The sequence below is a fragment of the Eutrigla gurnardus genome (assembly GCF_963514095.1).
Source record: "Eutrigla gurnardus genome assembly, chromosome: 12".
Classification (NCBI taxonomy): domain Eukaryota; kingdom Metazoa; phylum Chordata; class Actinopteri; order Perciformes; family Triglidae; genus Eutrigla; species Eutrigla gurnardus.
The window spans coordinates 13,745,168-13,770,797 of NC_139926.1; the positions used below are offsets into that span (position 1 = coordinate 13,745,168).

General features: G+C 40.2%; 2 protein-coding genes across 3 annotated transcripts in view; one reads left to right on the forward strand and one right to left on the reverse strand.

The window, feature by feature from the left end:
* The window catches only part of epha3 (eph receptor A3), a 411,842-nt gene that overhangs the window by 163,313 nt on the left and 222,899 nt on the right, over positions 1-25,630 (reverse strand). The window lies entirely within an intron of this gene.
* On the forward strand, positions 550-6,311 carry LOC311022104 (uncharacterized protein; the record flags this gene model as incomplete). The annotated part of the gene is made up of 5 exons (XM_084023136.1): positions 550-836; positions 1,106-1,261; positions 1,498-1,590; positions 1,802-1,945; positions 6,180-6,311. Exons 1-5 carry the CDS (start codon positions 699-701, stop codon positions 6,309-6,311), a joined length of 663 nt encoding a protein of 220 aa, XP_083879262.1. The 5' UTR covers positions 550-698.

A 25,630-nucleotide genomic window follows, 5' to 3' on the forward strand; every position in this document is an offset into this window, starting at 1 on the left:
AGGATAAGGACACAATCAAGGTTGTGTTTCTCCAGGAGCCTACAATAACTTTAACCTTAACTGATGTGACCAACACTGATGTGACCAACATGACTGATCAGCCTTGTGAGGAGCACTATGTTGACGACACCGCATCTGTGTCAACCGATGACACACTGATTCTCTCATCTGAAGATAGTCCAGGCCACCGTTCCCAGCGCTGGCCCGCTCAGTTTTCAATTCCCAGCTTTTCTGGCCTCACAGAGATCCAAATTCAGTCAGGCAATGAGTGCTTCAAAAAATATGGGACTCTTCTCCCTACAAAAGATTTAATTCCACTACTCCCAGACATCCTTGGAAAACTAGCTGAGGCCATTTATGAGTACACTGCTTATCCATCTAGTCTGCAGATCAGTGAGGTCGCAGAGGCCCTCACCCAAAAGCATCCCTGCCTCAAAGAACCAGGGTCCTTTAATGGGTCCTATGGATGGGCGCAGCGCCTAAAATATAAGATGAACAATTTCAGAAGCAAACTTCGAGGTCTCGGCTGCCCTGAAGTTCAAGTGAACTCACTCAAGAGAAAACAAACACATGACCAGTATCCGGCAAAGAATCTGAAAAAACCAAAGAAGGCTGAGGTGAACTACTTACCCCCTCATGCTCAAGGTGAAACTACTGCAAGTTTGGAAAAAGAGAGAGTGGAGCTCCTAAGTGAAACGATGAAAAGGGACAACTCCAAAGTGGTAGCTCAGAAAATGGCCAAGACGTTCAGCCTTCGTCGGGAGGAAATAGTGAAAGAGGCCCCTGCCATCAGTGACTGCATGATTCGCTGGCCTGCGCTTTTTAGTGAAGCACAGGTGAGATTATAAAATGTTTATTAAACCATTATTTTTGTACTGTGGATTGATACAATGTGGATATACAGTATGTCCACAAATTGAAATAAAATAAATAAATAAATGTAGAAATAAATACATGTAAAAATACAGAAATAGCCTTTTTCATTTCCAAAATGTACTTGTTTTTTCACATTTTAATATTTATTTCTGCATTTATTTATTCATTTATTTATTTATTTATTTATACTTATGTCACGTTTGGTCCTTCATACTGGTGTGCCCTGTAGATAAGTGAAGAATTCAAGAGGATAACAACAGTTAGCCTTGAATCGACCTTTCTGGCCAAGCTTGACCAATGCACCCCAAAATTGATGGCCTTGACCCAATCAAAAGGAGGAGCTGCAGGCCTGAAGATAAGGCACATTAAGGACATGCTTCTTGAGGTATAATGATTAACTTTATTATGAATAGACCTTTATTTTAAATATATGTTTCTGCCTCACTGTTTCATGTCAATTGTCAAAATGGCTGCTATGAACAAGGTCAATTGCATATTAACGCTGCAAGCAGGCATGGCTTGGTCCCTAACTAACACTCATTTTTTTCAAATTGTCATGATTTGGGTTACACTTGCATCTGATTTTTATTGAACGCCTGATCTATTTTTTCCATGAATCAGGACAACACAGTTGAAAGGCGGAGAGAAATTGCCATTCGCTGCCTCATAGTCTATCTTGGAGAGAAGGAGGAGGACCTTTTCAAACAGTACAGCGTAAGTAATTGAGTACGCTTTTAATTTTTTGAACTGCATGTGTCTGTAGCCTTCCCACGTGGAGATATGGCTGTTTCAATCCCGTGCACCAGCCTCTTGTGGGCTAGGCATTGAAGTACATGGTTACCCTGCATTCCCTTATGCATGTCACCCTGAAGAGCTTGAGCCATGTATTTTATACATCCTAACACCTATTAATTTCTTCTGCAAGGATGTGGAGGAGCTCAACGCAGACCTTGCGATGCAAGTGATGAAGATTGCCGTCATCGGTGATAGGCGTGCAACCATTGTAGTCGAGGGAACCAAGATCCTGCAGGGGATTGATGTCGCCAGATCCTGTGCTTTGCTGATGGGAGTAATCTATGCTCTTAACCTTAGCTATCCCAAGCAGTTGAAATTTACCTTTGAGGCATTCCAGAAGCTATGCCTTGATCTCAATGGACAAAAAGCCAGCTCTAAAGTAATGAATCTCAAGTATGGTATTTTCTAGAGCGGACTTGATCGACCTTGCGCGAGGGAGAAGCTCACATCACACACACACTCACACACACACACACACGCACACACAAACACGCACACACACACACACGCACACACACACACGCACACACACACACGCACACACACACACTCACACACACACACACTCACATCACACACACACGCGCACGCACACACACACACACGCACACACACACGCACACACACTCACATCACACACACACGCGCGCACGCACACGCACACACACACACACACACACACACACACACACACACACCTTGTTTTGTTTCTGTGATAGTATGAATACCTACTGAGTGAAAACCAAATCAGTGGAAGTTATCAGCATAGAAAAGGATGACCTCTGTTCTCTGAGGGTGTTAGTGTATTTTGAACTTTATATGCAGTGCCTTCTTTTGCTGGATATTTTTGCTGAAGTTAGTAAGAAGTGTGAGCAGTCTGCCATAGTTGATTGAAAGAAGCTTTGCTCATTTGATGTTAAAATTTGTGCCTTTAATGTACAGCCATCTGTCTTTTGTTTTCAATCATTTTCATGTGTACAAGTCAAAGGATGGTGATTCATGCACAGGGTTTTACTTAATTTTATAACACTGTTCCTCGTCATAAAGCTTCTGAGTGCATGTTGTTTTGTGTCTTAGGAGAACGTAGCCAACAAATGCTGCTGTTTGCACTTTTAAGGATTTAGTGCTACTGTTCATTTTAATAAATGGTTCTAATTAATTTTAATATTACTGTCTAAATTTCTGTCAACCAAGGTTGGAATTTTGAGCAACTTAGCCTCCTGGGAAACAGGAAAATACCCGTATTATAGGACAAGGCTCAACTTAACTGTTGCAGAGATCAACTTAATTATTAAGTTCATGTTACTTAGAAATGTGTTTTATTGTGGCCAAAAAGCTTCTTCACCTTACTTAAAACATTATGTTGGATCAACTTAAATACATGCGTTCATGTTGACAATTATTAAGTTCATGTTACTTAGAAATGTGTTTTATTGTGGCCAAAAAGCTACTTCACTATACTTAAAACATTATGTTGGATCAACTTAAATACTTGCATTCATATCGACAATTATTAAGTTCATGTTACTTAGAAATGTGTTTTATTGTGGCCAAAAAGCTACTTCACTATACTCAAAACATTGCTTTGAATTAATGTAATTCTGCTAGCAGGCTTAACTTAAAAATTCTAGTGGAAAACGTTAACATATTTTTTTGTGTTGACCCAAGGTTTTATTTATTAGAGTGTGTGTTTGGGAAGGCAGGATTCAGTCTGTCAAAGCCAGGAGCCAATAATATCTCACTGTGTGTGTGTGTGTGTGTGTGTGTGTGTGTGTGTGTGTGTGTGTGTGTGTGTGTGTGTGTGTGTGTGCGTGTGTGTGTTTAAATGCATGCTTGCGTGAATCAAAAGGCCAAATCGACAATGTTAGATTCAGCTGACAATCATCCGGTGCAGTGGACCAAAGGCATGCGTTGAGAACGACCTTGACTGTCCTCGTGAGAAGCAAACTCCCACCGTGTCTGAAAGCATCACAGCAACTCTTCATCACTGAGCAACACAGTAAATAATAAAGAAGCAGCCTGAGATAAGATGTTTTGAAAATCTTACAAAAGTAAATGTGGCTCACTTCCTCTTCATGCCTGTGGGTCATATTAAAAGTCCAGACATTTTTGTATTATGGATTAGCACCCAATAATGTAATCATTTCCTGAAATTGAAAATACATGTTGTACTTATCTAAAAGTCAATACAATTTAATCAAATAATAACAATTGCACCAAATTTGACAAATTTCTAAAAGAAACTTTAGTTGATAATACACTGTCTGCCAGAAAACAAATAAATAAATCTGGTAATTTTAACACATTTGGCCATAATGCTTTATTCAACATCATGCTGTAGACCTTAAATATTCATTAGTAAAGCAGAATTTTTAATAAATACATTGTTTTATATGATGTAATTAAAAAATAACCCATGTTGTTTATTCTACTCCAAAATAGGTTCATCTAACCAGTCAAATGCAGTGTGAATTGTAGCTTATGTGGTGTAAAAACAATAAAATTCTTTTAATAAGTCAGAGAAGATTTTTTTTATTTTGTCATTTTTTTTAACAACATGGCATTACTATGTTGAGTGTTGTTATGACATTAGCTAATGAACGGCGTTTAAAGCATGTCAGGTTCGCTCCCCTCGGTGATCACGGAATCTACAGACTATTTTTACGGAGCATAAAACGATCAAACAGCAACAACACAACGCTGTTAACTTCCCTTAACACAGGCTGTGTTTGTGTGTGGTAGCATGACTGATTTTGCCATTACAAGCCCCTAATGATCATTTTACGCTCATTATACCATAACTGTCCGTGGAACCACTGTTATTGTCAAATACTTCATTATGCATTACCCTCTTTTCTCTCTCGTTCACACTCCCTCAGGTACTCATGTTCTCAAGGCTTCAAGCTGACCATTTCAACAAACACTAGTCCTTCACAGCTTAGTTTTAATTACTATTGTCTTAATTGGTTTAGTGTTTCCTAAACTTTATTTTCTTCCAGGGATCCACCTTTTTTTTAAATTGACAAATTATCACAGCCCAATTCAAAGTAAGCATTATTTATAAATTGTGAGAAGAGCAAATGTGTGCATAAATTAACGTTACTGACCATTGTTAGTGCCATTTCAGTAAACATTTCAGGTAAACCAGGCAACTTTTTATTTTGCATCTGCTATTGAAAACATAATTACGTGTCAAAATCCGACCAAATAAATGCACCGCGTTGGCGTCAACAGGCTTTCCTCATTCTTTTAATTTCCTTGCATCAGTTAAACAAACAAAACGTATACAAGCCTTTCATATCAGATTCAGTGTTACAATTAGTTCACAATCCTCATAATGAATCAGTCAGGCGCCTTAATGTGGCTCAAAGGTGTACTGCAGATTTACATGTTGAATAAAACACTACGTAAGGAACTGCCAGTTTATTTGGCAACCCTAATAAAGTCTCCCGTGACCTAATCTTTTAAGAGGTTTAGAGAGTAAATTACTGCTTTACTACTTTATGAAAGCCACAGCGTGTCATAAGAAAGTTACAGATAATTACAATATGTGGCAGCAAAATCCAGTGGGCATGAAAATATGAATTAGTGAAGTACAATTAGAGGTCCGTGTCATTAGACTGCTTTGTAACCCGACGCAGGTCAGACAAGTTCAAATGACCTCATATGAAAACGTGGGGGTTGTAATCCACAGCCATTAGCAGGTCATAAAGCATCGAAACTTTGTCACCCCCCTCAGTGTCTTCCCTGCTGCTGTGTGCAGAAGGGTTGTGTGTCTGTTTACCGAGGCGGACGCCCCGGATGAGAGGGCAAGGTGAAGTATTCATTCAAAATCCGTCCTGCAGGGTTATGCAGGGATGTGGGTGCGTTCATTTGTGCTTAAACAATCGGAAAAACACATTTGATTTCTCCGATCTGCTGCTTTGTTCACACGGACGCCACTACATCTCTTCATTCACTCCACAACAAAGCAAAGAGAAGATCGGATAACACACAAAATAAACTTCCACCTTCACAAGAAGTTGTATCTGCCCTTTGTTTTTGTGATGATTTGAGTCACGTGACTGATGACACGAAAGACTCAGGTGACAAAATGTAAATGTGTCGCACACAAGCTCTGGTCTGTTTGTTTGACCCATGAAAATCTTATTTTGTCACTAGCTCCGACCATCTAATAAAGATGCCAGTGTGTTGATTTTGGGGTTAGTTGAAAGTGGGGTGTGTTTGTATCAAACACCTGGGGAGCTGACCAACCATTGATACTTGACAAGTTGGCACGAAGAATGGGTTGTAACATGATGCCAAAGAAAAGCTGAATATCAAAATCAATTGTTGGACATGGGCAACATCAGTCTAAAAATGTATATCTGTAACACCTCTCCAAGGAGACAGAGCAAAAGAGATTTGCACAGGTTTGATCTATTATCAATGACATGTGTCCACGTGATGTATAGCTTGTGTTTTCATGCTCATGTTTTTCTGGTTAAATGTGTTCTCCTCTCATTCAGATAGAAAGAGTTAAAGTCGGATTAAGGGAAGAGGACAGCCTGCTCTTCCACCTCCTCCTCCTCGCTGGCTTCCGTGACTATCACAAGGATTCAGAGCTGACTCTAATTCAACAGGACTGTCATAGCTCATGAAAAAATCATGTTGTATAATCAAATCGGAGTAAAAACCCTGCGCTGGGCCTCACAGGAGTCTCCACGCGCCCTGAATATTTCATGTAATGGAGGCTCTCACCACCAAGGAAACGCTCAACAGTTCAGGATTGCGTGCAAATATTGACTGTAGTGTGCAGGGCCAAGGGCCGGGACAGGCCGACTACGCAACCAAGCCTGAGTGAGTTTTATAAATAATGGTAATCACATGTGACACCCCTCGCAGCAGGGGGGGCTCATGGCCACTCATATCCTCATACTGGTTGATGTTACTGAGTGCACTGGTAGACTTAAAACTGGGGAAGGCACAGCTGAGAGAAAGTGGGGAGAAAAAGTGCCCTGATGCATATGAATTGACAAATGTCTGTTTTGGCTGCTGAGAATGGAGCTCAATTGTAGGTCTGAAGAAACATCAAAACACAATTCAGGGCTGACATCCAGTGGGCGGAGGGGAAAAGGAGGGGTCTGACAGGCTGCAAGCACTGCACTGCGGCTAAGCTGCTGGCTTAGAGGGGCCTTCTCCTGGTGCTCAACACAGACTGGAGATCCTAGGAAGGAGAACCCAGTGAGGTCGAAGAGGATCGGAGTTTCAGTAATATGATGTTCACTGCAACTCTTATGAAAGCTTTTTGTAAGTATTTTGGGGCCAAGTCAAGTCTCAAATCATTTGATGCAAGTACAGGTTAAGTCTCAAGTCTATGTCTCCAGACAAATCTTAAATTATACAAGCCCAGTCCAAGTTTCAATTTTTGACAGTCTTAAATCAAGTCTTGAGGTAAATCCAAGTCAAACTCAATCTCAGGTGCTTCATAGAACATGTTCAAGTTAAGTTTCCAATCTTAAGCCAATTCACAGATATTTGATGGAAAATTTAAATTTCAATTAAGATTGTTTTTAAGGTATGAATGCTGACAATTAGAAGGTTGGTATTACATTTGAATATCTTCCCATCAGTGCTGTACTTCAAATATGTTTTAACAGCTTGACGAACTTCAATGCAGTGGACCAAATAATTCAATTTCCAAGCTTCTCCAAGGCCTCTCCGTTGCTGTTTATCCGACAGTAATATCACTTTTAGATTGCAAACACAGTCTATATTGAAAACCAGGTTGAACTATATGCAGTATTAGCTCCGGTTATGATGCGAATCCCAAGGCCAAAATCTTAAAAGTGTTAATTCTTTTGTGATGGTTATGCAGCTAATTAGCCCTCATAAATAACCAATGCTCCTTAAATATAAAGGAAACGTGACATTAAAAATATGCTGAAGCATGCTACTTTATGATATGGACCCTCATCTGGAGTGGACCCTTTTTAAATGTGTGTGATCTTATTATTATTATTTCTCACAATTAGCTAGCTTTGCACAGGTAAACGCACATGTAGCAACTACACACACTCACGCATCATTCCGGGAGTAATCCCTCTTCTGTAGTACAAACATTGTTCAATGAAGTGCAGTTCAGACAGATAGTGCGAGAAGCAAACTGTAGGCTATATATGTGCTGGTAATGGTTGGGAGTGGTGCCGTTTGCATGTGTTAGCTGCACCTCTCAGACGGGGTAATTGAGACTCAGTGCTGTTATGAGTCTGGGTGAGAGGCAAATAAATGCATCTCCTCACTGCTAATGTCGAAATCCGATCCTGTCTGCACATATTTACTGTGGGCTGCGTGCTGTCTGTGCCCGTAAGCCTGTGCATTACGCCTGATTCATCAATCGCCTGTTTATCTCGCCAAGCGAGCAAGAAAGGAAAAAAAGACCTGCAGTAAATTCCCATTATTAGATGAAGTGTGATGGGGCCATGGGGGGGGGGGGGGGGCGAGGAGGCAGACAGCATGGCTTTGATGCAGCGGCAACCCTTCAGACAGCGGGTGTCGTCTACTGGGGCAGATCATTAGTGGTATCACTCCGAGATGATGTTTTACGGTTTGCTGAGAGTTGATTTACTCTGATCAATGAGGGATCTGACTCTGGCGAGTAGAAACACTGTAAATTTTAACAACAGCGATGTTATTAGCCTCATGGTTCCTGGACTGTGAGGCCAACAAAGAGTTTACGACAAGCTGCTTCGCATTAGACCTTGGCACAGATGGCTCAGGTTTTAAAAGTACAATCCTGGAGTGCCAAAAACACCCGCACACAACCCCACGGTGGATATTTCATGCCCCTTTTCAAATTTGTCATAAAGTGTACACACAGTGTCAATGCCTTCATTGATGTCACCCATCTCGGTGCCAATTCAAATTATTTCTTTCTCAAAAACTAAAAGTCATAGTAAGAGTGTTGTTATTGACATCTGTTATTAACGTACGAGTCTGTTGTCTCCAAAAAGTGGAGGCCGATGTGTCAGTTTTCCTGTAATTTATTGATCACCACTGTAGACCAATATAAGTCATCAGTTCTATTTAAAAGGAATTATTTAAGGGTGACAGTATTCCCTTTCCCCTTGTTCAAATACTTAGAATTCAATCTGTGTTCTCACTTTATTTGATGCCATCGAGTGAATCTGCAACTGTTCACCTCTGTTTGCCCTTTTACATGATGCTTTTGTGCTGTCTCTGAGTTTCTCTTTTCCTTGTGTGATATGGTTATGAAGTAGCATGATCCACATCTGCTATGGGGCAAACAGAGGTAGGTTCCTCCCTCTGAGTGTGAGCAGAAACCTGTTGAAGAAGAGTAAACAAAAAGCCTGAAGCGGATTTGACGAAACAGATGAACTCTTTAAGGGAGCGGCAGAAACTTCCATTCACACACTCAGCTCCTCAATAGCTTTAATCCTCTGAACAGCAGGCTACTGGTGATGAAGAGTTAGCTTTCTATGCCATTTATGAATTGGAACATTAAAAGACAGAACTGGTGCATGAGAATGATGAAGACAACATGAGCTCTTAATGAGGGAACAGAAAAGAGACCCTCCAAGTGGCGTCCCCCAGAGTTAGAATTGTCCCACTTGGGAAGCCAGATGCTCATCTGCAAAACATGTTTCTATGACCACAAGCAAGATTGTGGGTAGTGGTTACTGTGTTGAGTAACTTGTAGTGTATGGGAAGTTACAATAGATGAAGAAGATAAACATGATATATAACTGAATGTTCTGACACCACACAATATAAAGGAAATGGTTGCTTGGCACTGGCAATAGTTGGAAAAAAACTGCTGTTAAAGTAGCAGGTCGATAAGTAGGAGTAGGGAAAAAAGCATTGTTCATTAACAAAAAACATTTTCTGAAACAACAGCAAGGAGCTAAATTAAATTAAAGAGAAGAGACACCAAATTGAAACACTGCAGCCTCGCAGCAAACTCCAAATTCCTATCTCCTCCCCCCTTACTCTAATGGCATATAGCCTCCACAGCCTCACCTTTCTGGAACATACCACCTGCCCAGATGTGAGCCCAACAGTGAGCTCAACAGAGCAGAAACAGAATAATTAACACACAACTGATACAAGATCTTTAAGTTCCTGCCGACATCTCAATAGATCTACGAACACCCATCTATACAAATGAACACCTCAAAATACTGTAGAATGCTATTGTCTGCAGAACTGTCTTCCTACATAGTGGTTCCGTGCTGAGAGGACATAATTAGACAAACCTGTTAACACTCTCCTTGATTGAGAAACACGCTTGTGTGATACAGCCCAATAGCTCTCAGTCTTTCAAGTAAAACAAAACACTGGATTGAAATCGACAATAAGAAAACACACAATACTGTTAATGTTGGCGGACAGGGCTTTGCAAAAAAGGGAAAATATATGAATTAATTCAGAAAAAACCCCATATGTAAATGAAAAAAAAATCAACAAATGGTAAAAATACAGTATTTCAGGGATTTGTTTAAATAAGTCTCAAATTCCATTCCAGAAGACAACTTAGAGCTGAGATAACCTGGATCTTAAGTTAGTCCACATAGAGAACCACATGGCCTTGAAATGCTTTCCCCAGAGAAAGCGCTCTCTCTCTCTCTCTTTCCCCCTCTCTCTCTCTCCCCCCCTCTCTCTCTCTCTCTCCAAAGTGCAGTGTGGTGCTTCAGTGCCAACACTTGCCTTCCCCTGATGTCACAATTGACCTCTTTCTGTTGGCTCTCCTAAAAGGAGGCAAGCACGCGATCCTGTACTGCAGGGGAGATGTGGCCTATTACGCCATTTACCATACACACATTGCCTATTGGTTAATGAGATGGTAACACATGTTATCATATCCGAATGTCTAGTGTTAAAAGCTTTACGTGTTTCTCCAATGATTTATTTTTTCTGTGATGAGCCACTTTGATATTTACAGTAAGTAAAGCAAAGAAACATGTTTATCAATTACTTGTAGTACATTGAAATAGTAAAAGTATGTACAAAATATATTAATGTTGATATTGATTTAATTAAAAAAATAAATGTTGATTTAATTGTTTTTGTATCATAACAGACTGATTATGAATGATTATGATGAACTGAATGATGGATTTACATTTTACGTCATGTTTCCCTGAAGAACTCACTCTAAACAAAAAAAAATTGTCTCAGATTATAGATACCTGAATACCTGAAACAATTTTACTTTACCTGTTACTGTGTATTTTACTTTTATTAAGCAATCCATGCACTGGTGTTAACGCCTCAAATTTAAAGGGATATTTCACATTGGCAGAACATGTCAACAATCAGCAGTCTTACCTCTAAAGGCACCTACAGATATTAATTGCTTCAGGTATTATCTATAATTTGGATGCATAGAATCTCGAGTCTTTTGGGGTAACATTATTTTAATCGTTCAATTGTATCAGATTGGAACACTCAATTTTTCTTATGACTCGTTAAACATGTAAATTAATTTTACATTTACAACAGATTATAATTAATTATTAAAAGCTTAAAAAAAACAAAAAGTATTGCAACCTTGAGGATTATAATACACTATGATCCTTGCAAAATAAAAGTCAGTGAGTGACCAACATTGTGAAGTATTATCCTACTTGACTTTGTGATTCATTATGATTATTAATATAAAGCACTATGAACAATTATGAGTGCTTAAAGCTTTAATTCTACAGTGCAATAAGCAGATTATAAGACATTTAAAACTATTTTTATAATGCATTCTAGATGCAGAAATTTAAAACATAAATCCAAAGAAGTCAGCAAAACTGAAAGTGTTTTTCACAATTTATAATTAATATCTTTAAATGAGCCTGTGCATCAGTGTTCAAGCAATCATATTTCGTATTTATTTACTCCTGTTTGATTCACCTGTTTACCGTAGCACAGTCCTCAGGTGTATATGAAATGAGCTCTGGGCGATACGCTGTTTAGACAACTAAAGCACACAAACAGCTTTGCCGACAACATTCTGTATGTAATTAGTTTTAGAGGTTGCACAAATAACAGACGGAAAGGTGACCTTTTCATAATATTTATTTATGCTTGAAATTTAATCTGTCCCTGTCTGGCCTTTGTGTAAGAGAATGAGGGAAATTCTCAGATATCAAAAGGAGTGCATATTTGACAAAACATGCATAGAGAGCATTGATAAAGGATCTGCATTTTTTAACATGCTTATGGGATTTTTCATTTCATGTTTTTATTGAATATTATTGGAATATAATAATAGCCGGCCACTCATTCTGCCATCAACAATAACATCACCACTGGAGGTTTGGCTGACTGGTTGGTCTAATTTCCTCCATATTTTAGTTCATTGCTCATTCTGTCAGCTGACCTCGCAAAGCCAGTTTGAGTCTCAGTGGCGTGCTGATTTCTCTCTGGCCGGAGCGTGCTATACGAGACCCGGACCACACTGGAAGCACGCCGCTCTCATGCAAATTGTCACTAGTGACGTTACAACACTCCAGTTTGTCACTAAAAGTCTCTCGAAATTGTCCCAGCATTTCTCTCCCATTGTCAGTGTGGGCTAATTCAAACATGCTCATCAGCTTATCTCTTCCCCACCTCCCACTCCTGTCTCCTCCCATCTCCTCAAGAGCTAACTCAAAGCTAATTTGCAATTCTCGGTGGCAGAAGAATTGATGTCTCATCTTGGGGCTAGGTAACAGAATTATGTGAGTAATGAGAGAGTGATGAGAGAGAGAGAGAGGGATAGAGAGAAAAGAGAGACCCAGTGAGAGGCAGAAAAAGACAGAGACATTTCAAAATGAGGAAATGGATGATTTTTCTTGATTTTTTTTCCACGTGGGTGGCAGGAACCATCGTAACATTTGCAGCAGGGTTTGACATTGCTTTTATTGACGTAGGATACTTTTGCACAACACATTGAGAATGTCATTGCTCGAGGGCACTGCGCGGTCGAACGAGTCTCTCTTTTGATTCACACCACCAACTTCATTACAGTCGGGATACCACATCAGTTAGAAAGGGCAGAAAACCTTTATTCATCAACTCGTTAATTTGTCTGTGAATACCATAATATCAGATGAAGGCCTATGAATCCGAACATTCAACTCAAAGCTAAAGTGATAAGTCCACAGAAGGCACTACTCTCTCAGTTCAAAATTAAATAGCGTACGGGGTCATATTATCCAACACAGAAAAAGTAGTTAGAGCTCTCTATCAGTTGAGCCAGTTGCTACATTTAGGGCAGACTATTTCCTGTCTCGGCACTGAAGGTTGGAATCATCCAATGTGGATGTACCTCCACGGAGGAAAACACTGCTGTAGCCCTGGCACACGTGCAACCACCCAGCACTCAACCTGCTGCCTATTTGCACACCTCTATTTTAAAAGCCCCGTCTTGCACAGTGATGCATGTGTGCACACAGACATAACGCATGGAGCCAACAAGCTGCACTTTCAAGCATGAAGATCCACAGGCAGGGATGTGTTAACAGGTAAGGACATTCAAATGACACACATATTGTCAGCTCATGGGTGATTTCACAGCTCATCAAGTGACACTGGCATTAAAAAAAGCATAACAAAACCTTATTTTTTTTAAAACTAAGAGTACAAAAATACAGGGCAGACTTTACATACACACACACACATACTTGTTTTCCTCCTTTGTAGGGCCCAACTTTTTTTGTCGCATTGTGGGGTCCATCCTTTCCAGTGGTCCGACAGCTCTGTAAAAAAAATCAGGCAATATAAAATATAATTCCAAATCACAAATATCATTTATTAACAGCATTTTGAACTCCACACTAGATGTTTAGTTACTTGTGGGGCTCTGTTTCTAGCATTCAGAAATTACAAAGTCCACTTTCAAACACACACACGCACACACACACACACACACACACACACACACACACACACACACACACACAGACACACACACACACACACACACAGATATTCTTAGTTTGTTGCAGGGCACAAAGTAACTATCTGGAGACATTAATGGTTTACCTGGTTTTGCCAACAAAATACACTCTAAAGCAGGTATTGGAATGTTGGATCTGACTGCTCATCTCACCCCTGTTACAAAATCCACTTGAGTACTATATTTAGGGTTACATATATTAAAAGAACACATTCAGCCACATTGTTTTGCACAGCGGGAATTTCATAACATGCTGTGAAAAGCTTCTCTTGCAATCCATGACATAATAGTGGCACTCTGCATAGAGAAACACCAGGGTCAATTACACTGCAGTACAGGTTGACAGTATTGGTAAACTTCGATACTTGGTAAAGTACAAGCCCCTCTCTCTTTGCCTGCCACCACAGTGAATCTGAAAAACATGGAGCTAAACAGAAAGTGTAAAGTAAACTGTGACAGCCATGGACACACAGATAGAAAGACAAATAGTGTGTATAACAAGGACAGAATGCATTACAATAATTATCATCACCCATAATCACGGCCACAGATTTCTTTCTTTTTTTTCTTTTCTTTTTTTTTCTTACAGCAAAGTGATGTGTCAGCTGGTCCTGCTGTAACTCTGTATCTCTGAAATTAAGTTGATGAAGAAAATGAGTATCAGAAATAATAATCAGTAATATCAGTAATCAACTACTATCAGTAATAATAATAATAATAATAATAATAATAATAATAATAATAATAATAATAATATATTGTTGCCAAAATACAAGCATTTACTTTCTTAATTTCCTTTAAAAACACTCACATTCAAGTAATGAATTACTTAAAAGGCCAGAGTCACCAAACAAATATCTAGGGTTAAAAAAATTACAATATCAGTACCAACTACGAGTATTCAATTTGATACCCATCATGTGAATGGAAGCTGTGTGTGTGTGTGTCCCAGGAATGTTGACGTTTGAGCTGTATGCATTGTTAGCTGCTAGCCGCCAGATCAGACACATCCATGTGCAGCCAATCTCAGTTTTATGGGTTGTAGCTACTGGAGTAGCAGACCAATCCTACATCACATTGAATTTAACAATGCATGTGGTGATTGGCTGCGAGCGAAACAATAGAAATTATTATTATTTAATTTTTTTTACAGATCTGGTCACAAAAAGGATCGATTGACAGGAAAAGTTTCAATACTCCTTGCTACTGGGTTATTTCGGTCAAGTAAAAATATGCAGCCCTATTTGTCTTACAATGCGTGTTTGTGAGTAAATACAAATCAAGCGGATGGGTGTGACTGTCCTCTCTGCCATCCAAAAGTGTGTGAAGCATACTTGAATATATCCCACTGAGACAGCATCTGTCTGCATAACAGGCCTCAGGTAATAACAGTAAAAGTCCCCACCTGCTGTGTGCAATGAGCTCGGTGTCGCTCACACACACTCCCACATGGACAGGTTGTGCTTATATTGCAGGTTACCCCCAGCAGCCACCCAGGGGGTCTCACAAGGCTCAAATTAGAAGAGCGGTGGGCTGTCCAAACACAAATCAGCACACCCGATGACTTGAATGAGTTTTGCCTTGACCCATCATTAGCCTAGTTCACCTGAACGATGAACCTAAGCAGGGGGTATTATTCTTGTGTGGCTGGGAATTAGGGTTGGATTGAAATATCAGCTTTAATGCAAGTCACATTTGATGTGGTTTGTATTTAATTCAGGGTTTCTCCAACCTTTCTGGCCTGTTTCACTATGCTACCCTGACTTCATCATTTAGAGAGTGTATATACCTTTGCAAAGGCAGTTTTTTCTCGCCACAGACGCGATGTAGCGCTTTCTCCTGGCTGATGTTGGGACTTTAAAATGAATTGAGGTTGAAAATCATGAGCGTGTGCTAGTCCTGCTCTATCTGTTTAGCACTGATTTTTTTTTTTTTACTTACATGCAAATACATTCAATTAAAGGCAAATTATGGATCATGTCTGAAAAATAAATTTGCCAGTGTTTATAAATGATTAGATTAAGAACAATAACAATTAGGTGAATTGAATTCACTGACATCATTTGTGTGCTTTGCCACATTATGGCCACATAATGACCATGCCATTAAATTGAAAATAGAGTTCTATGTCATTGTACATGAGTAGTAGTCTTCCTTCAGCCCTTTTCCATATTGACCTAACAGTGACATGATGTGCACATGATTCCTACCCTGAACTAAAACCCTCCTGGTGATAACATGATTTTCTCAAAGGGTTGCTGGCAGAGTGGAGGAATGAGGAGGAGAGGTCGATCTGCAGCAAGATGTATGGCTCTTCAGGCGTAATGCTGGAGGGGAAACAGACTTTGGCTTTATCCGGACAGTAATTGCATCATCAATTATATCTGCTAAACGCTTTTTAAGTCACCCGCTGATGTGGCCACCATTAACCTCGCTGCGCTTGACCAAGGTGAAAACTATACTGCACACGTATGTCAAACACGCCACCAATGCACATGTCAGGTGTTCCTTTTTCCTGATAAGACTTACAGGACGAGGTGCTTTTCCTGTTTGTACAAGTACAGTACAGTACAACTCATTTTCCACCGGTGTAAATGCTTTCATTCAAAATCAAATTAATTTTTTTTTACAGGCCAATTCCTTTAATGTTTGATATCTTTATTTTGAAGAATGGATCTGGTTTGGACCGGTTTAGGAAATAGTTTGTTGCCCGAGAAAGCATCCGGCAAGTTAATATGCCCTCTCTCTCCCTCACTGTATGCCTCTGTCTCTGGATCTCTGACTGGGAAATCAATACTGTCTCCAGCCCAACAGAAGTCAATATGTGTCACTGTGCTTTTTTCTCTCCAAGCATTCATAAGTGTTGCATAGCCAAGGCAGTGTGAGTGCATTCACACGGCACACTGAGGCCGATCGAATAACAGAACGCCTTCCATTCAGACAAATAGATTGAAAATCTTTCAAAGTGAGGCCAATTTGCTGGTCTTTATCTCAAAAGGTTGTAGTGTATTAGCGTACATTTTTACACTCTGTTGTTGGTTTGAACAGAGATTCTGTGACATTGAACCTCCGGAATAAGAGACACGTGAATTAAATTTGTTGTCGAACTAAATGAATTGAAATTCTCTCCATTCAATACCAGTCACTTAGCAGTTACCTTAGCTGCTAAAAAACCCAGCCTTCTGTTTGAATAGTGCCCACCTACTTTCTGACCTTTGCTTGGGCTATTCTTGAATTGCTTAATAATATTAGAACACCTCGAGAGAGAGAGAGAGAGAGAGAGAGAGAGAGAGAGAGAGAGAGAGAGAGAGAGAGAGAGAGAAAGGGATAAATTAGCTGAAATCTGTGGCCCTTATTTTACAGAAAAACACAGCATCGGGTTGTCAACATGGCTGAAAACACTGACCCACTGTCAGAATCAAGTGTTGACTCATTTGTTTAAGAATGTGTTGATCACTGCCTTCAATTGTCTGAGGGAATTCTTCTCTGTGTGTCTGTGTGTGTTTACACTTTTTCTTATTTTGTGCCTGAGGAAATGTTAAGTTCATGTCTCTCTCTCTCTCTCTCTCTCTCTCTCTCTCTCTCTCTCTCTCTCTCTCTCTGTGTGTGTGTGTGTGTGTCTCTCCTCTTTTAGCTTCTCACCCTTGCTCTCGAGGCACTACTTGGTCACGCTACAGGCTAAACCTTCATGCTGGGTTACAGCACATACAACACGCTATGGGACTCTGGGACCAGACAGGCTGCGGTCCGATAGTTTTTTTTGCTTAGCTAGGTCCCTAACTGAGTGAAATGACCCGGAAGTATTAAATGGCAGCCATAATAGCTAGCTGAATTACCTAACTACTAATGAGGAGTTTCGGTGCTTCCTTTCTTATTTCCTTTTGCAACAGGGTCCATTATAAACTTATTATTAAAGCAAATGAAATAATGCACAATTCCTCCTGCAGCAACAGTTAAAGGGACACACGTCAATAACATTACTTAGCATAATATAATTATGTAGCCTAGTGTAGGTGCAGTCGGATTGTCTGAGGAATCGCGGCTGTCTTTTCCTAAATCCTGAATCCTCCTTCACATCTTTTCTTGACCTCATTATGTATTCCATCAAGGTCATGGAAAAGTTGTCAGGAAAAAGACATTAGTTTTTTTTTTTTACTACTTAACTGCAGCCCGAGTCTACCAGGAGCCTTAAAGGCAGAGTACATTTTCCTTACAGTTTAAAGGGTGCATGAACTGGAGAAAGGCTTAGATTACTATTGTGATACATCAGTTAAAATAGACATGAATTATATATTGATTTACATACATTTCTTTCTTTTCTATGATGCGTTTTAAGCTTCAAATCTTTATTTTACTTAATGGATTGATCATGATGGAGATACATAAAATGATGTGACTTGCTGTGAAAAAATTACACATTATTAGGGTAGCTATTTTGGGTTTAAAAATTAAGGATGTTGTGATTAAATACAGGAAATTGATGACGAAATATGTAGATAAACAGTTGACTGTCATGATGATCTGTATTTCTATCAGAGGGAGAGAGATACAGACTCGCCTCCTGTGTCTGTGAGCCTCCAGGCCAATTCAAACCACAATCAATGTTGCTCCACTTGGAAGTCAATTGAAATAGTTTTTCCATGTCCCCACTATTTTAATTTTTACCTGAAGGGGTCAGCAAAAGGACATTTTAGTGATGATGAAAGACATTTTCCAATTTCCACACCTTGGTCATGCTTTGACACATCATTATCCCATTGACTTAATACATGGTTTCCCCTCTACCTCATCCTACCTCCCTCTTCCATCAGCACCCGCTTCTCTCTCTCTCTCTCTCTCTCTCTCTCTCTCTCTTCCATCTACCTTTCATATAGAGTACATCTGTCTGTAGATCCCTGTATGCCCACAATGATCCCTTAGCTTCCCATCTCTTAATCCTCTCTCCCCATCACTTTGTACATCTACCTTCTCTCAATTACCTGCCATTTCTTCTCCCCCCCAGATTCTCACACCTTCAATGTGCCGAATCCATCCCCACATTGAGTGCCTCTTCTTTTATATTATCCTCCTCCTTTGTCATTCTCTTCCTGCACCTTCATTGTTTTCCCAGCTGCACTCAGTCTTTGCCAGCTCCTTTCTCCTCCTTCCACTGTGGACAATTGAATGGTCCTAAAACAAAAAAATCAAACCCCAAATTGAGTAAACCCGAGAGACCTTTTCTTTTTCTCAGAATTGTGCATTCGATCGCCAGAACATTGTTTTTACTTTCAAGTCTTAATAACTATCGAAAACACAAATAAGAAGGGCCCTTGAATGTCACATTCTGAAATGCTCTCCATTTGGAGAGTGCTTTGATGGCCCATTCTGGCCAAATTCACAAAGGCAAAGTACTTGCATGTACACATCAAATCACATAAACACACGTGCAGGCACACACACACACACACACACACACACACACACACACACACACACACACACACACACACACACACACACACACACATTACAATAAACTATTAACATAAAATACATTGATATTACTGTACAGTATAACATATCAGTCTGATGGGTGTCAAAGATGGCAAAGGCAAAGGGCACTTAGACTGCACATATATGAACAAAAATAGACCATAGGCTGTGCCTGCTCTTTAGTTTTTGCACTTAAGCCAAATAGAATGTAGGCAGGAAGCGGGGTTGTCAAGTGGGAGGTGTTCTTCATTGTTGACTCAGGATAGCATCGAGAGCAGACCTTTAGAGAAATACTCCCACAACTCACACATTCCTGAAAAATTGGAGGAACTTCCTGCATGCAAGCAAAAAGCACCATGACAACTGCTTACTTATGAAACAGGAAATAGTCAACTTTAGTAGACCTAGGAGTCTATAGAGCAATGATAGATAAGTAGAAGTATATAGCCTAAGCATTTTTAAATGTTACAACAATAATCACCTTCTCATGCAATCACTCTATTTGCACATTGTCACTTGTTACGGACAAATAGTGTTCCTTTCTGGTGTAAAGCTCTTATACAACACCAATCAAAAATTCAGCTTTAAGAAAGCACAAAAAGTACCCTAACTGAGAGCAAAGGAAATCCAATGACCCAGACACGTTATCCTGTGAGCCAGCAGAACGAAACCACTGCACTGTAGAAACATGCAGCAATGCTGTTTCAGCACCAAGGACAGCTACTGCCCAGTGACATTGAACTGTGGAAGCTTTTAAGCAACGCACCTATAGAACAAAAGGCACTGGGTCAGCCTAAAAATTGATTTCTATATCGTAATAATTCAAGTGCTAATTAGGACTATTTCCTCAAAGACCTCAGGACTGGACAGTATAGGGCCTTTCATGTCTACTTTGAGTTCATGAAACGCACCAATTCAATGTAATATCCAGACATCATTGAACTTTTTACCATTTGCTGATTAAACATTTTCCATGAACTCTACATCATGTACCAAGCATTTGCTGTAGCCAGCTCAGCACTAAGTCCCGTCCTTTATTTTCCAACCCTATTTTAATGGGAGGAAGTGATGTGTGGGCGTTGAGCGAGGGAGGGCCACTGTGGAAGCTCTCTGCTCCCAGGATAATTAAATCAAGCTTTAAAATGTAAATATACCATAAAACAATATTGAGCTCCACTGGTTTTAATTGATGCCCGTCCTGAATGCTCGATGAGGCTGTTAATTTTGACTGATGGCTCACTACAGCTGCATGATCGCTGACAGCAGGCCTGCAGACGGAAGATCATACTCCCACCTCACAAAGTAAGGAACATTTTAGAGTGTAAAACCAAAGGAGGGATAAATATCAGTAGATGTGAATGTGAAACTTTTTGATAGGCAGAGCAGATACTGCAATTATGCAAACTACACACCTATAAACACACACGGTGTATGCGTCATGCAGCGTCTCCTGTGATCATTTAACTGACAACACAGGAGAAGGTATGCTCATATGTCAGACCAAGGCATGGCGTGCTAGGTCATTTAAAATGAAGGATGACAGCAATAATCTCTATTTAATTCACGTTGGTAGAGGGTTTTATTTAGGTTACTATCAGTTATACAATACATTATTAAAAGCTGCATTATATTGGCAAATTGGCATATTAGCTCCGTTTTAAAAGGTCGATGTTAATGTAACCTCTTTGGAAACCATTACACATTGTAGAGTGACTGTCTTTTATACGTATTTCATTGTGCATTTCTTGTATGTGTGTGCCTGTGTGAAAGTTCAGATTATTTATTAATGAAGAGAAGAAGGCCTTTTCTGTTCAGACCTCACTTCAAAACTCTTAACCAGAACCAAAAAGGAAATTTATAATTCATAAGTGCTAATTCAGTGGCCATTTTGTGTCTAGAACAGTGGCGTGATGTAACTTTTTTTTATGATTATGTCCTTGCACTGGTGGCCTTTGGGGTGGAGGGAGGAATTCATGCATGCGTTTTGTGCATTTATGAATGCATATGAACAATATGCAGATGTTTCCTTTCATCTTTAAGAATATAGTTTAGCTATTGCTGGAGTGCGAGGTAGCCTATTACATTTACTGTGGATCTTAACGTCGTTAATTGTGTGTAGGAATCGGTCAACTCTCAGAGTATCTGTGATAGACTTCTTGAAAAGTTAGAAGTTAGTTAATGTTGAGGAAACATAAGAATTTGCCAAGATCGCAGGTGCTCACTCTATTCTCTTTCTGCTCTTCCCCCTGCTTTTTCCTCACCCTTTTCTCACCTTTTCTCCTCCACAGTTTCCCAGACTGACTTTGCTTCCTTTCGTAATTTCTTCTCATCTTGTCCTCTGGCCAACCTCTTCCCCTGCTCTCTGCATCTCCTTGCTCATATGTCCTTTTGCCTCACATTTGGATACCCATTAAAGTCCTCTATTAATCCCTCTTTATCTTCCTCCTCTGTCTGTCCATCATCATTCTACACTATCCCTTCTGCAACCCTATATTTACTTCCTTCCAGAAGAAGCTTATTTTTTTAATGACAATTTTTTTTGACAATGATGATAACTGCGGCCAACTTATGCCACGTGTCTTACTTCCTGTATGGGCAACATTTACATTTAGGGCATTTAGCAGATGCTTTTGTCCAAAGTGACTTACAATAAGTACATTTGTCGAAAGAAAGCATGCTATGATCAAAGTGCTATAGGTAAGAACATAGAAGTCATGCTATGCAGAGTCGAGGTGAAGTCTGAACAGGTGAGTCTTGAGTCTTCTTCGGAAGATGGTAAGTGAATCTGCTATCCAGACATCGGTCGGGAGTTCGTTCCACCACTGAGGCCCATTCACATTGTGTATTTAAGTCTTGGTTGACTTGTTCTCATATCCCAGCCACCTGAGTCAGCCCCCCACGGGAAACCTTCATTGAAGTATGTGCAGATTCCTTCAATGACATACTCAAGGGATAATGCATTTACGCAGCAGGATTCTGTTAGAACCACATCACTCATATATGAACTATTGCTGCTTCCTCTTAGACAGAAGACAAATAATGTATTGAGAATAGAAGTGTCACTTCACTGAAAATTCATATCAATGAATAGTTAGAAGACAAATGTAAACACAGTCTTTATATAGACAGAAAGTCTCATCACACCTGTGAATGACATTTAAAAATGACAAAGAGTTGTCAAGTAAAAGACTCTGGCTTTGTTGCTGACTCTGGCATTGGAACTTTTCACTCAGTTACATGACTTCCCTTTGCCTATATCTAGAAGATATATAACCTCGCCAGATTACTCTTCATCGTAAGTAATTATCCATTGCTAATTAATGCGAAGAAAAAGCAATCAAAATGGCCACACCTGTCTAATTATATACAAGTCAAGCTGTATGGGGTTTTAGATCCAAGAAAAGGTGAGTGATGAAAGTCTCAAGGCTGGACTCCTGTGCTGACAACCTTTTGTAATTAGATTAAACAGGAAGTTGTTAATTAATTAGTGCATCATGGTTGAACGGCGTTGGATTCTTCATGGCCAGAGTTGGTGGGTACTTTGAAGACCTGTGGTTTTAAAACTTCACAGGACTCTTACAAGGGCATTTACCTGACTGCTTATGAAATTGTAATATGAAAGAAGTCCAAAATGACATTTCTATACTCGATTTTACATTGTTTGATGTTGAATTGAATTGAATGATATAATGGCGATGTGGTTAAATGGTTTCAAGCGAGAGGAATTGTGCCGTCTCAGTGTGCCAAACTCCTAATATTAACATGACACTAATGTATGTACACATTTCTGCATTGACGGTTACGATAGTGTAACCCTAGTTCTATAAGCACAGGCAGAGTCCTGTACAGGACACTATAGGTAATAGTGTTCCAATTAAGTGCATGCCCCCTACCGAGAAGTAGGGGCCCCAGGCAACACATGTAGTTAACAACTGAACTGGCTATAAGTGGGAAGTCATGGGTTGCGCCGTATGCTGATGTACCAGACATGGATAAGAGTCATCATCATCACCATAATCTGCAGACAAAGACATTGTCTCAGCAAAGTTAACATTATTACATTGAAACACATTGAATCTTGAGCAGCGCTCGGCAGTCCGGGCCGGTTTGTGGCTGTCAAACACTGCTCTCTACATCGTCCCTGCCGAGGCACTTAAAGCAGGCGTCGTGAAAACCCGTCGCAGCAACGAGGCCGAGACATGGCAGGCACCGACGAGGTTCTTGAAGCGGCAAATTCATCCATGGAGAAAGGAAATCAGCAGGCAAATCATCACTAGCGGAAGAAAATCTATGTCGAGCAGCGATGTGTGCTGAGTTATAGACTGTAGGGTTGACTGGTATTTGGGTAGGCACATCTTGATAAGACAGCTCAGTCATGCACATGTTCTGTGTATACATGCTTGGAGGAGAGTATTACCCATAAGGTCCAGTAGGGGGCAGACCAAAACAAATGTGTGAAATATTCGCAAAATTTAAATGGGAATGTAATAACTGTCCATAGAAACACAAATATTGTATATCTTTGTATTGTGGGCCCATCTCCTACAGCCATTATGATGGGATGAATGATGACACCTACCAGCAACCCTTCCAATGTACAGGTCACTATGGCAGTGTTGCAATAACTCCACCTACAAGCCGAAATGCTCGAATGGATTCATATTGTGTGTCGCCTTAAGTAGACAGAGCATGCTACTGAGTCAGAAAGTAACTACTGTGAAGATTTGCACTTCAAATCTTTTCACACATTTTTCCTCATTTTATTCATCGCCCTTCCATGCTGAGGTGTTTTATGTCTCACCCTCCAGGCTTCTAACTGCTTTTTTTGTTTTTGTTTTCAAATCCAAGGTATCGCAGGCCATAAATAGCATCGCTTTGTCCATCATCAGTACGGTCCAAAGGGAACATGTAATCTGGGACTTGGTCCCCATTGGCACTTGTGTTGACATATTTAGGCATTCTAAGAGCTGCTGCCTGGGGGCTGCTGATAGAGAGGCTCCTCTGCTGTAAAAGAGTTGATTGAAATCAACTGGAAATCAACACCCCCCCCCCCCCATCCCCTCATCCTCTTCTCTCTTCGCACTTCACCAGGGACTCCAGATGGTGCTGCCATTTACGTCTCTTTATATTTTGCTTTACTGGCACATAGACAACTGGCTCTGTGAAAAGAAGGAGGGCGGAAAAGGAGGGAAACGGTGGCTCTCCTTTATGAGGAGGCCAGGGAGGAGACAGAGACTTTACTCTTCATCACTGGATGTCAAAATAATCTCCAGGATGTGAAGCTGTTTGAGGTACACGCATATTATATCAGTTATTTCTACAGAATTATTATTATTATATCATATTATTATTGAAATACTTATACAACTATATATAAATATAAATATAAATAGATAGATAAGAGAGATGGTGATGATGATGACGTTTCCATCCAGGGCTATAATTGCTTTATGTATAAATGGGTGTTGTTTGCAAACTAACTGTAAATGCCTCACCACATTTCATCCATATGTATAATTATTCATTTCTGCACTTTTAACAAGAGTACATTTCAGCAGTATAGTTCGGGGCCACTTCCACCTCTGCATGTGAATACAGCAGGACGAGGCACCAGCAGCAGACACACAGGAGCCTACACTGGTGCTCAGCTGTGTCTGTGTCCCCTCCCCCCGCTCCCTCTCCCACCCCACATGTTGTCAGTGTGCTCGGCGTGTGTTTGTTTGGCGTTGTTTTGATCGCCGGTGCTTGTGTGTTTGGGCTGTGCTGGCTGGGCGGCGAGCGTGCCCAGTGCAGAGCTGATGGCGTGCCAAGTGCTCCCCGCGGGCCGGCTGTGCCTTCCACTCTGCTCAGCCACCGTGAACGCCGAGCCGACAGACTGCTGCAGGGGGAACACCGCTTCCTCTCTCCTTCTCTTTCTCTCTGGCATACACACACAGAGGCTACATCCTCACCCCACATCGGCTTTCTTCCTCCCCCACCCCACTGGTCTCTCTCCCACTTTTTTATCTATTCTCTTCTTACCTTTTTTTTTTAACACACTCCCCTTTTCCTGCTCCCACTGAGACCCATTATCCATATGCTTGGATTTGAAGATCAATTTCTAGAAATGTTTTGTTTCAAATTTAAGATACAAAAAAAAAAAAAAATTCAAGTTTTCAGGGACAGCATTTTAAAGAGACTCAAGACTATATAAGTAGGTTTTAAGTTCTGATCAGGTATATATCCTTTCTATTTAGCATTTTCCCCCATAATATTCTGATGAGCTTAACCATACATTATTTTAAATTATAACAGAAAATAACCAACAAAAATGTATGTACAGAAAATATACAGTACCTTTCCCATCACCCATATCTATTTTGGTAGAGGCCTTTGTTAGTTATATCTGGCTATGTGTAAGAGCAGTCAAAACATGCTGGAGTTCCATTTATCTCATGGAACCATATAGCTGTTGAGGCATCCTGTCCCGTCGGGTTTAGCTGGAAACCCCTGCATGGGCTCTGAACTGGAATACCTTCTGTTCACTAACATTTAGCTCTAATTACCAGGCCCATTAAT